Consider the following 16,702-nt stretch of genomic DNA (forward strand, 5'->3'; position numbering starts at 1 on the left):
CATTATTGATAAAGTATATCGAAGTCCATGCACCATTTAATTGTTTTATACCAACTTGATATGAAAACAGTGCCCCGTACGAAAATGAAATTGAGCCACTGTATTTCTGTCGGTGTGAGCTCCCAACTTCGGAGTTGTAGTCTTCACAAAGTCTTCACCCTTATCGTCATTTGTTGAAGTTCTTCTCAAAGCGCTTGCAACAATTGAACAGATGTCGCCATCTTCGTCTACTGAACTACTGTGCTCTCACAATGTTCAACACAACCATGCTGTTCTCGACTTCTTTTGTTCTACAATGAGTGCCGAATGAGCTCCCTTCACCATTCTTAGGAAAACTCATTGAAAGGAACTCATCGCTTCAAAGCAGCAGCGCTACTGTGACATTGAAACAGCATTACTGCTCTATCTGTGGCACTCATTCCGCTCTCATCGCCAAACGCGAATGACACTCACCCGTGAGCAACGAATCTTTCCGGAAAAAATAATATCACGCGATCGCTGAATGTTTTGCTAACGTTTTTCGCATAGCCGTTATTCCGCTTTTTCAAAATTGAACCTCGCTTGAAGCCTTCGTTCGAATATCCGATGTTAGGTTTCTATTTTGACGCTTATCGTTAGTAAATTTGCTTGGATTTCTCTGTTATTGATTATAAAGCATCGTACGAGTAAATATTCTCCTCTCTCTCTCTCTCCCTAGCTCCTTCTCTTGATTGCGATTATAGATGGCGTGCTGGCAAGCGCGTCCAATGATTTGTTTGATTTGTTTTTTTTCCTCCTAATCGTTATAAGCAATGCGGGATGGAGGTCGTCGACACTTTCAATGGTTTTCATTCATCAAAGCAAACAATGACAATTCAAAACACGGGTATTTTCATTCATTTTTTTTTGCTGAGAGAGAAAAACATCTAGATCATGATTGATAACTCGGATTCTGCTGCCCGTGGTTTTGGATTTTGGCTCACTACGGTTACTACTTACTACAAAGCTAAAGCTAGAACTAAGCGCGAAACTATTCAACAGTAGGCGGCGGCCGGTGCCGTTAGCGCGTGTTGTGAGTGGAGGCGCGACGCGTGAGTGACACTGAACAGGGGCAACGCCTACTTCTAGAGGGGAACCCGACGGTTTAACGGCGACATAACGCTTCGGATTAAATTACACACTCGCAAATTAAATTTACTCTGCTCGGCATCCTCTAAGTAATCTTGTATTTTTTGCTTATTTGTTTTTTTTGTTTGTTCATCATAAACTGTTTTTGTTTTCCTTCATACACTCGTGAAAAAAGGCACTGAAATTGTTGTTTCTTTGTGGACAAAGGGGATCGGCGCTCCCGTTTATATTTTTTGTTATTTTATTTTCCTTTAATATTTTATTTTCATTTACTTTATAAGCATATGCGTATCGATTTTATTCTTTTTACACTTTGATGTGTTATTTAAATATAAATGTATAAGTTTTTTTTGTTTTATTTACTTGTGTTTGCTTCATTTTTGTTTGGGAGCATGAGTACCCGCGCGTGGGTTTCGTGTCACTCGTATTGTTCTCAATCGAGCACTACAAGCATGCGATTTGCGTTTGTGTGTGTGTATGTCTTTTTGTGCTATCATAGCGTTCGTATGTAATGTACGTGTAAGTTCAGTGCAAAATAGACGGACGAATGAGTGGCGTCTGTAGCGCGGCGGTTCAGTTTTTATGGGCCTGTCGTTTGTCGTTTCAATCGAGAGCGGTGACAATGACAACGACAAGGATATTTTTTATGCGACGGGATTGCTTCGACGGTTTCAAGCGAGGTTCTCATCTTGCGGGTTCTCATTAGTATCGTTTCAATTTCGCAGCTTCTTTCTTAAATCCCATTCTCACTTTCTCTCTCACAAGAGAGAGAGAGCATGGCAAGAAACAATTCGTATCCACGATGCATAAAAATACTTTAATGTTCGTATGTATGTGTGTATGCGTGTGTTCCTTCTATTCGCTCTTCACTGTTCTACTTCACTTTGTATTCGATTTCTCTCATTCTATCTGACTTGGTATTTTTATGTTTGTTATGTCTAACTAGTCGCTCTTTATAGTTAAATCTTTGGTATGGTTCTGTGTCTGTTGTGATTCGTTCCATTCCACACGTTCGTTCGCTTTATCATCATTTCAAGTAGTGTGTACAAGAATGACCTTTCCTACCATTATTCTCTTCTTTTCGTTCGGATGACAAAAATGTAACTTATCATAAGATGCATTAGTTGCAAATCTTGCTCATACTCGCAATCTCTCTCATTTCTACCTTCCTAGTTGAATTATGTCACGTATGCTACTCGCATCTAGCTCATTGCCCTTCTAATGGCACTCTTTCATTCTCGCTTTCATTCTCACTTCAAACTAAGTGGTGTAATTTACAATTTGCGATTTTTGCGTTTGCTGACACTGCGTTTGCTAAACTGCGTCTCTGTTCTTTATTTCCTATATATTTCATAATTAAGTGAAATTCTAGCTGCTGTCTGACAGTTTCTCACTAAATGTGTGTGTGTGTCTGTATGTATGTGTGTGTTAGTGTCGTCCGATAATCAATAAAAATATACCAATCAAAATAGTGTTTCTCTCCATTTGCTGAGAATATTGAAAGATAAACATTTCCTTCGTTAAAAAAATTGCACATCTTCTTTTTCTTTTCTTATTGCAACGCATTCGCGTTTGCGGCATTGCTAACGCACACGCACACGCACAGAGAAGCATCCGAATGCGCATCACGGTAATCGTTCGTTGGAATCTTCGACCATGTTCAGCTGCTGCCGAATGGAACACGACGCAACAAGGGAAACATCGTTTCGCATAGTGCGAGTGAAATGGCGGGGATGAGTCGCGATGTACGAAAGCGAAGTAAGTAAAGCGAAGCTCAGAGATGAGGTATATAAACAATGCCATGGCAACGTTCGCACTTGAGCGGCGATTAGCCAACGAACGAATGCCAACGACTGCTTTCGCTCATGCCTGTCTGAGTGTGTGGGTGAGAGTGGTCGATTGACTCTCTGAAGAGAAGTCAAGTCAGTTCAAGATTCGGAGAGAATGTACGTGCGACAAGAAAGAAAATGTGTTATCTCTTCGCAGAGTGTTTGTCTGTATGTAAGTGTAACGTGTGCATGTGTCTATGTGTGGGATGTTTTCTGCTGGCATTCGTGTTTTTGCCTCCTTTTAAAAAAATAGATCGCGTTTTATTTGCTTACTTTTTTGTTTCTTTTTTTCTTGTTTTGATTTACCGAACATCATTTCGTGGGATAATGTTCAAAAAATTTGTTACTTAAATTACTTACAATTAGTTGTTATTTAATTTGTTATGTTATTCATTAATGATAATATTTGAAAAGCTTGACTAGTGTTCTTTTTTTATTATTAAGTAAAGGCTCGCCCCAACCCCTCGCGTTTGATTTACAAATTAGTAATGTATTATATAATAATTACAGTACTTTCTCTTTATTGCACGCAGAAACATATTAATAATGATTTTTTGTTCTTTTTAGCGTTTTTGTTGTTGTCGCTTTGTTTGTCTTTTATAAATCCTCTTTTTGCTGTTGTTTTTTTTTGTCTCTACAACAGTTGAACAAAACCTGTGCGATTTTTATTTTTCCTCTTATTCGGTAATATAAAAAGCCTTAACATTATCGCAGCGATGCCGTTTGTTTGAAAGTTTTTTTTGTGTTTTTTACATTTTTGTTTGCTTTTTAGAAAAATAAAAAATAAAAATGCACATGATGACTCGGTATGTTCTTGCTTTAGCCAATATAATATATTTACTTCTTTAGTAATCTCACTTTATTCACATGTCTCCTTGTGTGTATCTCTGTTTGAATGTTTCTGATCTTATTTTAAAGCAACACTTCTGTCTTTTTCTTCATTTTTGTTCAGATGTTGTTACAACTCAACCGCTTTGCTTTGATTGTTGTCAATTTTAGTGTTTGTTCGAGAATTTTAAACGCTCATTAACTCCGCTTTAAAACTTTACTGTCTTTGTCTTTTTTAATTTCTTCCCCGAACATTCGCCACCTTCGACGAACAGATGAAGTTTGATGAGTTCTTTGGTTTCTTTACTCCTGTAATGGGTTTTTCATCCTCCTCCCCTTTCTGCTACTTCGAAGTTGTTGTAATTGGTGGTGGTGATTTCTGTTTGGTAGTAGTAGTAAAAGTAGTACTAGTTGTTCTGATCAGGAAACCATACAAACCAAGAAAGCGTTGGGAAGATAACGTGTCTTGCTAACCGAAGGAATACCTGATTGGACGAAACGTTGAAATACGCTGTTACACTGTTGTGTTCCTCGTCGTCGGGTTGTTGAAATCTGTTTCTTATTTTTTCTTCTTCACCATCTTACACTGTGTTGTACGTTTCTAATTGCGTCACTTGTGTTGGTTCACATTGTCCACACTCGTAGGGCAAAAATAGTCTATTGATATTGGTTTTTCCGGGCTTGCTTGTGTTTTTTTATTTTTCTTTATTCGCTATTTATCTTTATCACACGTGATTTATTTTTCTTTTGTTTATATTCGTTTGTCTACTGTTCAGTTCATCTCTTGTCACGTTTGGGTTGCTTTTCACTAGTTTCGTTTGCTTGCTTGTTTTCTGCTTTTGTTTGATACAGTTTGTTTATTGTTCGTTCACTTTCACTACCATTTGTTTTCGTTTGCGTTAATGTTGTATTATATTGTCCACTTCACTTCTGTTTAATTAAGAGTTTTTAGGTTTTTGTTTTACTCCGATGGTAAGGTCCCAGCACCATTTTTGTGTGTTGTGTTCGTTTTGTTTCGGTAACAGTTCGCGTCGTCAGTTCGGGTAACTGAAAAATCACTCCGGAAATAGGTCCATACTTGTTGGAATTGGTGAGAGGTGGTATGGAACGGAAAAGAACACACGCACGCGTGTGTATATCTGCATGGGTTTCTGCTCGAAGTGGGAAACGCAACGGGGGTAACTGAAAGATCAACGGTCCTGGCAACTGAAGTGGAGGTTGATTCGCGTTTCTCTTTGTTCTCATTTTTCTTCGTTACCGGAATCTTTGGGATGGCAATCGATTCCGGTTGATTCTCGTTTTCGCTTCTTCCAGTTGAGCTTGTAGTTTTTCTCGGTTTTATTCGCGCTTATCTTTTCGCAGAGATTGCTGTTGTTCACTTTTGCTTTTCTTCTTTACACATGAGATTGTTTGTGTGTGTTGTTTTGTTCACTGGAATTTCCCTATGCGATTAAAGTTTTGTTCTTTTTTAAATAATTAAATTTATTATATGGCAGTCGGCTTTCCCTTTCATTATTGAATAGTTTTTTTTGTTTTTAACTTTTTGTTGGTTTTGTTTGTTTAGAGTACTCTTATGTTTCTCTTAAATATTATTTCTGTCGTGCTTCTGAATCTGAATCAGAGAGAGGGGGGCGAGGCCTGGCTCAGACATCCGCCGATCGTGAAGTTATACTCGGCGATCGTGAGTGTATCACGACACGGTGACCGTTTTTAGTTACAAATCCATCACTTTCTACTAGGACGGCCGTTTGACGGCCTTGAGGATCATTATTGCCATCGGGCGATTCCTTTGGTGATAGATTGTGCTCCACTACTATACCTAAGTTAGCCTGAGAACCGCCGCCGCCAGAGCCCGGCGTTGTTCCTCCGCCGACGATACTACCACTACCTACGCCTGGACTAGTAACTCCGCCTCCGCCGGCACTACCACCATCACCAGCACCACCACCACCGTCGTCACCGTCGTCGTTATCACAGGCATCGGCGTCGGTGTCGTCACCGCCACCTCCGCCTGCTTGGCGCTCTTTGTGCTTCCGCCACGCGTGTTGTATCACTCGGGCGCAATACTCTTCCCGCTGGCGCCACAGCGTTGAAGATACTGGTTCATACCCCACTTCATCCGGCCGTGCCTGAACTTCACCCAGTTCGGCCGTTTCCTCGATCGGATTACCTTTCCGAGCGAAGAAGTCCTTCGTCAACGCATCTAGAATGTCCACACAGAACATCATGTCGCCTCGACAGATCGGTATGTCCATCGAAATGATCTTGTATTTGTTCGGCTTATGAATCTGCAGTGGCGGTTCTAGCACGTCCAAAAAGTCTGACAATTGATCGTACCGGATGTACTGCGTACCGTCCGGATCAAACTGCTGCCAGATCTCATAGTACATATCGTAGTCGTCGTCCGTTAGACCCTCCTGCACGTCCTCCGTGGCTTGCGAGTAATTTTCGAGAATGACAGCGATGTACATGTTGATAACGATCAAAAAACTAATAACAAGATATGCTAGCAAATACGTGATGCCGATCGTTGCCGACCCGCAGTTCCCAGGATAACCCTTATCGTTATCCGGCGGCAGGCATTCGTCCTCGTTGATGATACCGTCCAACACGCCATCCCAACCGGCCGATGTAGACATCTGCGCAAACAAAAAGCAAACCAAATCAGTCACCTTCCCTCATCATTATACCGATCATCAACTCACCTGAAACAGCAGGATCATGCTCTGGCCGAACGTCTTGAAATTGTACACATCGTCCAGCCCGCTCTTGTCCTTCACGTGCATGAAGAACGACATGCCGAAGATGGCGAAGATGAACATGACCAAGAACAGCAGCAGACAGATGTTGAACAGCGCCGGCAGGGACATGGCCAGCGCAAACAGCAACGTTCGGATACCTTTGGCACCCTTGACGAGACGCAGCACACGACCGACCTTGGCCACTCGGACGACTCGGAGCAACGTGGGCGACACGAAGTACTTCTCGATGAGATCGCTAAGAACGAGACCTGCGAGGGAGGGAATGAGAGTAACGTGAATTTAGTGTTTGAGCAAGTTTTACTCATAGATTAAATTAAAATTTGACTAATTAAGGTAAGTGATTGATTAATTTGAATTATGTTTCCGCTTTGGGAGCATTCATACATGTCTTGTCCTGTTTTCTGGTAAAGTTTTCATAAGAGGTCTAAATGCTCTGGTTGGCCAGGAGGAAGAATTCAGAATGACTATTGGTAAGTTCAGGGTTCATCGGTCAACGAGAATGACTGATAGATTAAGTCGCCTCCAAGAATATGGTCATTCGTAGCACCTAAGTACTTCCAGCACAGCCTTTCATACCGATACACCTGGAGATCACCACAGCTACATAACAGAATCACAAATCGATCGTGTTCTGATTGATGGACGGCACATCTCAGATATTGTCGATGTTAGTACCTATCATGGTGCTATTATCGACTCTGACCACTATCTGGTGATGTTTAAAGCGCAACTACTATTCGTCATCAAAATGTTTCGGTACCGGTACGATTAGTTTGACGAGAAATTTAGACAGATTATGGAGGAGAAGAAGCCTTAGGGTAAGAAAAAAGCCCTCAAAATTTCGACTCAATTGGTGCTCCATTAGCTGGCGCATTTAATTTGAAGTTTGTATGGAATATTCGTATCGAATATATAAAAAAAATGACCCTATGTCACTGTTTCTATACTAGTTGATCGCGTTCAATTGAGCCCAGAATGACAATTACACTAGTTGATACTCTAATAAACATAATTGCAGAAAGTTGTATCTGGATTTAATCTTATTTTCATTACCCATTCAAATGTTGAAAGTTAGGCTTAGATCAGCACTCCCGTACAATCACTTATATGCATACGCCGGGAAAGCGCTGAAGCTGAACAAGGCCCGTGTCCGGACGGAATCCCCAACGTGGCACTCAAAGCAGCGGTCCTTGCGTATCCAGATATTGTAAAGAAGATTATGCAGAAATGCCTGGACGAAGGTCAATTTCCAGAAATATGGAAAATTAAGAAACTGTTGCCGAAGCCTGGAAAACCGCCCGTGGATGCAGGATCATATAGGTCTATATGTCTACTGGATACACTCGGTAAACTCTTGGAACGGGTTCTCCTCAGCAGAGTGATGAAATGCAAAGAGAGCGAGAACGGGCTTTAGAAAGGCAATTTGGATTTCAAAAAGGAAGGTCGACGGTAGAGGCAATGGATCATTGAAGGTAGTTTTTGCAAGTGCTTACCGCATCAAAACAATGGTACCACTGTCTATGGGATTTACAATGTGACAGCATTGCTGTTCTGTCAAACACACAAGGCTACGGTGGCTCTATCTATGCTTTCCATAGCGGCCATTTTGGTTATTTTAATGATCCATTCGGACAGTGCTGGAGAGGGCCGATCGTTACTGCGCCGAGGTCACGATAGATGTGAAGAACGCGTTCAACAGCGCCAGCTTGAAGGCCATTGCCACTGCGCTGCACAGAATGCGGGTTCTCGACTGCTTGTGCTAGATTTTGAAGAGCTACTTCCAAAACCGTGTACTGAGGTCCGAAGGAGTTAACAATAATGGCTGGAGTCCTACAAGGTTCCATACTGGGACCAACGTTGTGGAATGTGATGTACGACGTGGTCCTATCGCTGAAGCTATCCAAGGGGGTCGAGATTGTCGGCTTCGCCGATGACGTCGCCCTAACGGTAATAGGTGAGACGCAGGAGGAAGTAGAAATGCTGGCATCGGAGGCAATTGGTCTAGTCGAAGATTGGATGGAGGGAGTCAAGCTGAAGATAGCCCACCACAAAACGGAGGTGCTACTAGCTAGCAACTGCAAAGCAGTCATGCACAGTAAGATCACTGCCGGGGGGCATGCCATAGCATCACAGCGAAAACTGAAACAGCTGCCGTAATGCTAGACGATCTACAGAACTTCAACAGTCACGTCGATTATGCATGCGAGAAAGCGGCGAAGGCGAACAATACGTTCACAAGACTTATGCCCAACATAGGTGGTCATAGAAGCAGTAAGAGGCGTCTTCTGGCTGTCGTATTAACATCGCTACTAAGATACGGTTCGCCATCCTGGGGCACGGCGCTACAGACCAAGCGGAATCGGGATAAGTTAAACAGCACGTTCCGACTCATCACCATGCAAGTGGTGAGCGCTTACACAATACTATATCGTCGGAGGCGGCATGCGTAATCGCGAAGATGATCCCGATCTGCACCATCCTGTCCGAAGACATCGACTGCTATCAGCGAAGAAAAATTAGGCAGGCAAGGAAGTTGGCAACAATTTGTTCGTTGACTAAGTGGCAGCAAGCATGAGGCTCATCCCGAATCTATCGTCCTGGGTGAACACGGAGAAGTGAACTTCCACCTGACACAGTTTTTGTCAGCTCACGGCTGCTTCAAGCAGTATCTGCATCGGAGATTGAAGAAATGCCAGAACATGTTGTCTTCGACTGCCCGAGGTTCAACATAGAACAAAACACGGTGGCGGCTGCTTTTGGTGAGTTCTTCGGCGTAGACGCTGATGAACCAGAAGCCAACCTCCCGCCGGAATGGTCGGACTGACCTCGGCACTCGATAAGTCAGTCTGTTGATGAGAGGGGACCATCGGGCTCGAACGGAGTAGGCTAGATACTCTGTCGGGGTCTAGACCGAGTTGAACGAGCGTAACGTAGTATTGGTAATAAGTAGACCGTTGAGTAATAGACAGTTAAGTGAGTACCACAAAACCTAAACCCCATAGCTGGGTTAGGTGAAAGTTTCTAGCTTTGCTAGAAGTACGAAAATTATATAAAAAAAAAATAAAACAATACGGCGTGTGCAGCTGCTCGCCCAGCGTTATAGGTGGCTGCGATGCGCTGAGTAACTACCACCAAGCTACGTTGAAGAAACACAAAACAGTATTGCATGATCTACTTCAGATAGTTGAAACACCAACTTTATCAATTTTAATCATGATACAATCTTCTACAATATTGTTTGCTGTTATATCAAGTAGTGTTTTTGACATTCTGGGTCCAATTGAACGCGATCAACAATTTCCCTGAACCAAACAATAGATGATGTGCTGTTTCCCATATGTTTTTCCCATATTAACATCAATTTAAATGCACCAGCTCATGGAACGACCAATTGAGCTGAATTTCTCAGAAAGGCTTCCTCTAACCCCAAGAAATAATCCTAGGGGGTGCCCGGTGTAATTATACAACTTTATTTTTCTCCCATACTGAGCAGTCTGGGGCAGTCTAATGTGCAGCGACTGTGACGGATATCTTTCTACGAACGAACATGAGGGGTTCGAGGAGAAGTGGCTACAGTACTACGATTAGCACCTTAATAGTGATGTGGCCAGTAGCGAAGTTGGCATGGAAAAAACATTAGGGGCACGCGCAGAGGACGAAAGATTTCCGGCTCTAGATCTCCTGGCAGGTACGAAGATGCTCTATGTCCTGGAAAGTCGAAAAAATTTCCAACCCGAAAAGATCCTCGACCGGTGGGATTCGAACCCACGACCCTCAGCTTGGTCTTGTTGAAAAGCTGCGCGTTGAGAAAATTAACCGACATATGTTGTCATCGTAGAAATATCACAGGAAATCAGATGCGTAGGGTCGGTGTTCCCTTAGTGGACAGTACCAGTACCCTATAGTCGCACTAGTGCCTTTTAACGCCCGTTTTGCTATAAATCTTTTCAAAACATTTTTTGACATGAAGGTCAGGAGCTATTTATCTAAGTATCATTGATACACAGCTTGATTTTGTTTAAAAAATGATCGAAATAATTAGTTTTGCTTAAAATTTAAGCTCCCTTGCGCCTATAGTAAACCTATTGTTCCTATAGTAGCACTACTGGGAGAAACTATTTTTTATTTTACGGAATAATTGATGAATTAAGAACTTTTTTTACATCAAACAAAAGCTTTTGATCCACACTTTGTAGAAAAAAAATAAAAGTTTTGTAAAAATACGATTTTGATAAGTATTTTGCCAACGCCGTGATGCTAGTGCTACTATAGGAACAGCAATTAGAAATAGTGCTACTATAGGCACATGTATTCCTATAGTGGCACACGCGATAATAAATACAAACATTTGAGTTTTCGTAGTGTTCATTATTTTTCCCACAAAACCAACATAAAAAGCTTTCAGATGATGTAAAAATAATGACGATAACGTTATTTTCTGATTTTTTACGAATTTTTGTTCTTAGCTATGCGACTATTGGTACATCGACCCTAAATGCATATAAAAATGCAATGCTGCGATGCTCTCTACACTGTTTGTGTTCGGGCGGTCGTGAGCAAAGAAAACAAGAACACAATTGCACAAAAGGAATCACCATTGCGGTAGAATTTTTCTGAAGCGCATGATCAGACTTTTTTCACCATTTTCCACCACTGAATGCGCAGCGAGCAAGATGGGTCGACCAAGTTGAGGACGATCTGCGGACCATTCGCAGAATGCATGGCTGGTGACGGGCAGCTATGGACCGAGTCGAATGGAGACGTCTCCTACGCCCCCGTCTCCTCGATCCTTCGTTGACGACCAGATCGTTACAGTACGGCAAATCCTCAAAAAATATCATGAAAGCCAGGTCTAAACGAATTACTTTTATCGATTACAAGGCGGTATCGATCGCGTAGAACTATGCAAAATCATGGTCGAGAATAGCTGAGCAGAACCAAAATGTAAGGTGGAGATTTTAGGCAAACATTGCAATTCGTTTCAATTCCGTCTGGACTACGACAGGGTGATGAACTTTCGTGCCTGTTGTTCAATATGGCGCTTGAAGGTATTATGCGAAAAGCCGGGATACAATTTTCAACAGATCCAGCCAATTTGTTTGCTTCGCGGATGATACGGACGTTGTCGGCTGAACATTTGAAAGCTGGCAGACCTGTCGCAGCGTGACAATAGATGGGGATTATTGATACTTTATATGAGAGATACGCGGTGCTGAGTTTGCTCTGCGTCGAGAATAATATTGTAACACGGACATGACTTCCTCATTGCTGAAAAGTGTATATTGTTTCGTTATAGATCTTTGAGTTACATATGCAAACTAATAAACAGCAGAAAAAATCAACTACTAAATATTGCATTGACAAATTTCAAAGAAGGAAAATATTTAATATTTTTGCTCTATACAAACCACCGAAATAATTTCAAGTGGATTACGTTACTCATCAAGAAAAGTTCCAAACAAGCATAACGCATATTTGTTTGGCTTACGCTTTGACAGCTCTCGCTGCTCGATTGGCTCACACTTTGATAGAAATGTCAGCTTCCGCGAATCTCTCTTATAAAGGATCACTAATGGGAATATGTTCAAGGTGGTCAATAAGTTTTACTACCTTGGATCCTTGCTGACGGTTGGGAATGACATTAACCGTGAAATCCGGAGGCGCATCATCAGTATAACGGCTTCCACAAATCAACGCGGGTTTTTTCAATGACAGCGAAAAATAGACGTGATTTCGTTGTTGAATAGCTGCAAGCACTAGGGTAACCAATATATTTTGAACCTCTATATATTTTAAACCCCCTGGGCCATTTTCCTGCATAATTCCCAGTTTTAATCGAAAGACCAACTCAATTCGCATGCCATTTGGAAACATAGGACTATTCCGCACTTGCATCAACCGTTTGTACATAGAAACTGTGTTTATTTTATCTGAAATTAATTTGTTTTAATTGGTTCATCCATGCAACCGTTACAACACGTTACACACTTAAATTGAAGCCGTCAGAAATTTTTCAAATGTAAACAAAAACTTTTTTCAAATTTCTGAACTAAAAGCGTAGTCTTCAGTTTTCCATTGTCAATCGATTGATTAGACTATGGGCGAGCATATTATAGAACCAGTGTCTTGGGCTTTGTCGTCAAACGATAAAAAATGCCGGGGGTCCAAAATATATACTTTGAGAGTCCAAAATGTATTGGTGTGTCCAAAATAATGAAAAACAGTGCTTCACAATTCAATTATTTTCGACGTTTTATGGATCCTACATGACCGTATGGGCATTTTTATCTCCTAGATGAAGTTTTTCTCTACATGTTGGCATGTTCTTTGACTTGATCACGCTGTGCATTTAATTAATTGGGACAAAAAACTAAAATCACTTCCTTAGGGGGTCCAAAATACGACCGTTACCCTATTATATGGAACGATCTAGATTGACGCGACGAAAATTGCTGCGAAATCGCGTCGCTGTGGCTTGAACACGCTCATCAAATTGTGCATGCAGCAGAACATCAGCGCCATCGCGGCTTGTTGCTGTCGCCGTAAAAAATCACGTTGATTAGAAGGAGCCCTATGGGTTTCAGAAGAAGCTGTGGTCAAAAAGCACAGTCTTAAGCCACGCAAACTGCGTTCTTAACGATACTTTCGCTTAACATCTTATTCGAAAAAATCCCATCAATATAAAAGGCGAAACTCATATCTTTACACACCTAAAATGGACAGGATGACGACGACGAAATCGAACAGGTTCCACGGCTCGATAAAGTAGTGATACCGCAGCGCGAAAATCTTCATCAGACACTCGCTACTGAAGATGCAGATGAAGATCATGTTCAGATAGTCTAGCACCGCGCTAAACGTGTCCGTCTGCTTGTAGTGATCGAGCGTCATCGTCAACATGTTGAACCCGATGAACAACATGATGATCATGTCGAACTTCTTATTGGTAACTATTTCGAATACTATTGCTTGTGGTCGCCACTGAAATTGAGAATAGCGAGATTAGGAAGGAATACGTCACAGTTGATGTGCGATGGAAATGCCTTACCCTAGGCCGTGGAATAGCTTTCAGCGGCTTCTTCGAGCCCATCTTTTTCATGGCGTTGTAGTACTTTTTCTGATCCTCCGTCATGAACATTTCCAGTGAGCCACCGGCTTTCTTCTTCTGCTCGTTGAAGTTGTCGATGATGACACCGATGAACAGATTCAGCGTGAAGAACGACCCGAAGATGATGAAGAACACAAAGTAGAGGTACATGTAGATGTTGGTCTCGCGAATCGGCTGCTTTCCCACCTGGAAGGATCGAGGACGTAAAATTGTAAGCAGATCATTCGTAACAAGTTCGATTTCACAATAACTTACCTCCCGCGAGTCGATGGCGTCGTTCATGATCTGGATCCAGCCCTTGAACGTTGCCACCTGGAACAGACACAGGTACGCCTTCCCCACGTGGTCGAAGTTCATCGGCGAGTTCTCCCACGTGTAGTTCTCCGCGACGCACGCGTTCACATCCGGAATGATCTCGTGCGACAGCGTCGTCTTGTTCTTGTCGACGCACTGAAGGGAGGCAACATCCGATGGTTATTCATCAAGCCCTTTTGGATCCAACTTTAGAAGTGTACACTCACCTTAAAATACTTGCCAGCAAACAGCTGCACACCCATAATAGCGAAAATCAACCAAAAGATCAAACACACCAATAACACGTTGAAGATGGACGGTATAGCCTGTACCAATGCATTGACGACAACCTAAATAAAAGAAGGACGATCCAAGCGGGAATAGAGAGTTGGGAAATGATTAATTAGCATTAATTTTCATTTGAATATCACTAGCCTTTAACGCAGGAGTTCGAATTCCTTAAACAATGTAAAAATTTTCTGATCAAAGTTTATTCGAAATCCTGGTGAATGATCAAGTTTAAGTATGACGATCAACTTAATTATGACAAACAAACGAATGAGTTATGTACAATTTATCGAAAAAAAAATGCAACACTATACTACAACGCTAATATAATGCCACGAACTAAGCTTGCAATGCTGAGGTGATAGTAAACTGAAAGCAATAGAGAAATAGTATCTACAGAGCATCTTCGGAGAGATGGGAAAAGAATCAAAAGCTTTTTTTGATTCAATCATTTGCGGAAGAATCGTTATGTGTCATGTAAGCATCCATCGCTCAGCAGCGACAAAAAGCGAAAGCATATTTTTATGTACAGAGTTTGTTCTAAGTCTATTTATGGTTCGTATTAAAATTTCAAAATGGCATAATAACTTGGTTTAATATCTCTTAATTTTTATCGACTATCTCGGAGGTGATGTTCTGGCCGAATTTTTAAAAGATAAAATCAAAGTGAACATCCTCTTATAATTATGTCCTCACGTATAAGCTATGTTATGGGGAAAAAGCACTAATTTTCGACCCATTCATACGATTTTGGCCTACTTTGTATGAAAATCCGAAAATTGGCACAGAATTCTTGTAGCCCGAAATGTTTGTTTTGTATGGTATTCAGTTCGAGCTGCCTTCCAGCTTTACTTGTCAAGGCTAAACCTCGGTTTGGCTTTTGCCAAGTTTCCCCTCTACCAAGACCAATACTCAGACGGACTAGGCAATGGCGCCCACATGAACACTGTTTGTCATTAGTATTGTGACGTGGTGGGGGGATTGACCCATTTCGCATTAAAACACCCAGACAACCAGAACTCGCAAAAAAGTTCACGTAATAACTCGTTTATTCATACTCATTAAATCAAACCCGCAAAACACGGTACATAAATTCGTCAGATTGATGAGTTTCCTCGCATAAAAAGCTTTTTTTCTGAGTTCATTTGTACATTTTGTTTCGTCCCGTACATTCGTACAAAGTAAGTCGAATCAATCCGTAGCAGCTGTCAAACCAACATTTGTTATCATAAGTTAAGTCGCATAAGATCACAGGTTAGTTCGGAGGAAAATTAATACATTCGCATTGTATGCTATTATTAATCACATAATATATATACGTATATCGCCTCTACTTTTGTACGTAGAAGGCCTTTTCGCGACATCCTATAAGTGAAATTTTGCACATACAAAGCCTCCAGGTGATTTCGTTATACGTACATTTTGGTTATCTGGGCATTCACTTACGAACGTTTGGCATAATGGACGTTTCGCATAAAGCAGTTTCATACAAGAACAGGTAGCATTTTGAAGAAGGCATATAATTCTGTTTATGCCAAATATTTATTATGCCAAACGTCCGTATGCGAAATGCCCCACGCCCGCGAAAATGAACTATTAGGCTTGGGCCTTCGCAAAGCACTGCCCAGTTAATTGTAGAACCTTACAAAACATTTTCGACGGTGCGAAACACGAATTCGTTGGCTTGGGCTTTACCAAGCACACTTTTTCAATAATCTCTTAAGTAGTTAAGTGATAAACTTGCTTGTCATGGTTATTGAGAAAAAAATATAGAAGAAAATCTTGACAGAATCCTTGAAGAAAAGTCAGAAACCAATCGATCAAATTTTCAGCGCAAGAAGGTATTTCTGTATAAAAGCCTGAAAGAATTTGTAGATATTTATTTTGAAGATTCACTGGATGAAATCTCCGAAGAAGCTGTATGGGAATAATTTGAAGAAGCTCTGAAGCAATTTTGCAAGAGTTTTCTAAAAAAAATCTATAAGAGAATTACTTGAAAATTAGTAGTGATACTTTTCCAAAGATTCCTATAGAATTTCCTAATTAAGAATATATTTTCTCAGGAAACCTTCAAGAAATTAGAGAAGCTTTGTGTCATTCCTGGAATAATTCTTGGAAAAATTTTCGTTGAAAGTTTTTTATTTGTATGTTCTCTTTGAAGAGGCAATTAGATTGCACTAATATTGTTCTGAAATTCTCATTTCACACTTTTATAGCACATTGAAACATGGAATGTTTGCAATCTGATGCACTCAACCGTTAAAATCGAATCGAAATCTTTAAGGGTAATTTGTGTGGTTTGGACTAAGGGCTACACGTATATTATTTGGAAACATCTATTTAATTTCACCGTAAACGTCCAAAATACTACTATGGGTTGAAAACAGGGGTTGAATTCTGAGAAAATTGAGACTTTTTCTCACATTTCGCTCTGTGTAACAATCATGATCCGCATCACATCGTGAGAGTCTGTTTATCGTCTTCTG

The 16,702-nt window shown here is 41.1% G+C and overlaps 1 protein-coding gene across 13 annotated transcripts in view; it reads right to left on the minus strand.

The window, feature by feature from the left end:
* Positions 1-888: 888 nt before the first annotated feature.
* LOC5567355 (sodium channel protein para) overlaps positions 889-16,702 on the minus strand; it is a 479,280-nt gene continuing 463,466 nt past the window's right edge. For all 13 annotated transcript variants that reach the window (XM_021852350.1, XM_021852351.1, XM_021852343.1 and 10 more), the window contains 6 exons: positions 14,156-14,278; positions 13,890-14,084; positions 13,575-13,820; positions 13,237-13,507; positions 6,470-6,774; positions 889-6,403 (listed from right to left, as the gene is read on the minus strand). In XM_021852350.1, coding sequence (XP_021708042.1) covers positions 5,408-6,403; positions 6,470-6,774; positions 13,237-13,507; positions 13,575-13,820; positions 13,890-14,084; positions 14,156-14,278 — 2,136 coding nt within the window. In that variant the 3' untranslated portion in view covers positions 889-5,407. The remainder of the gene's footprint in view (positions 6,404-6,469; positions 6,775-13,236; positions 13,508-13,574; positions 13,821-13,889; positions 14,085-14,155; positions 14,279-16,702) is intronic.

This window comes from Aedes aegypti, chromosome 3, assembly GCF_002204515.2.
Source record: "Aedes aegypti strain LVP_AGWG chromosome 3, AaegL5.0 Primary Assembly, whole genome shotgun sequence".
NCBI lineage: Eukaryota > Metazoa > Arthropoda > Insecta > Diptera > Culicidae > Aedes > Aedes aegypti.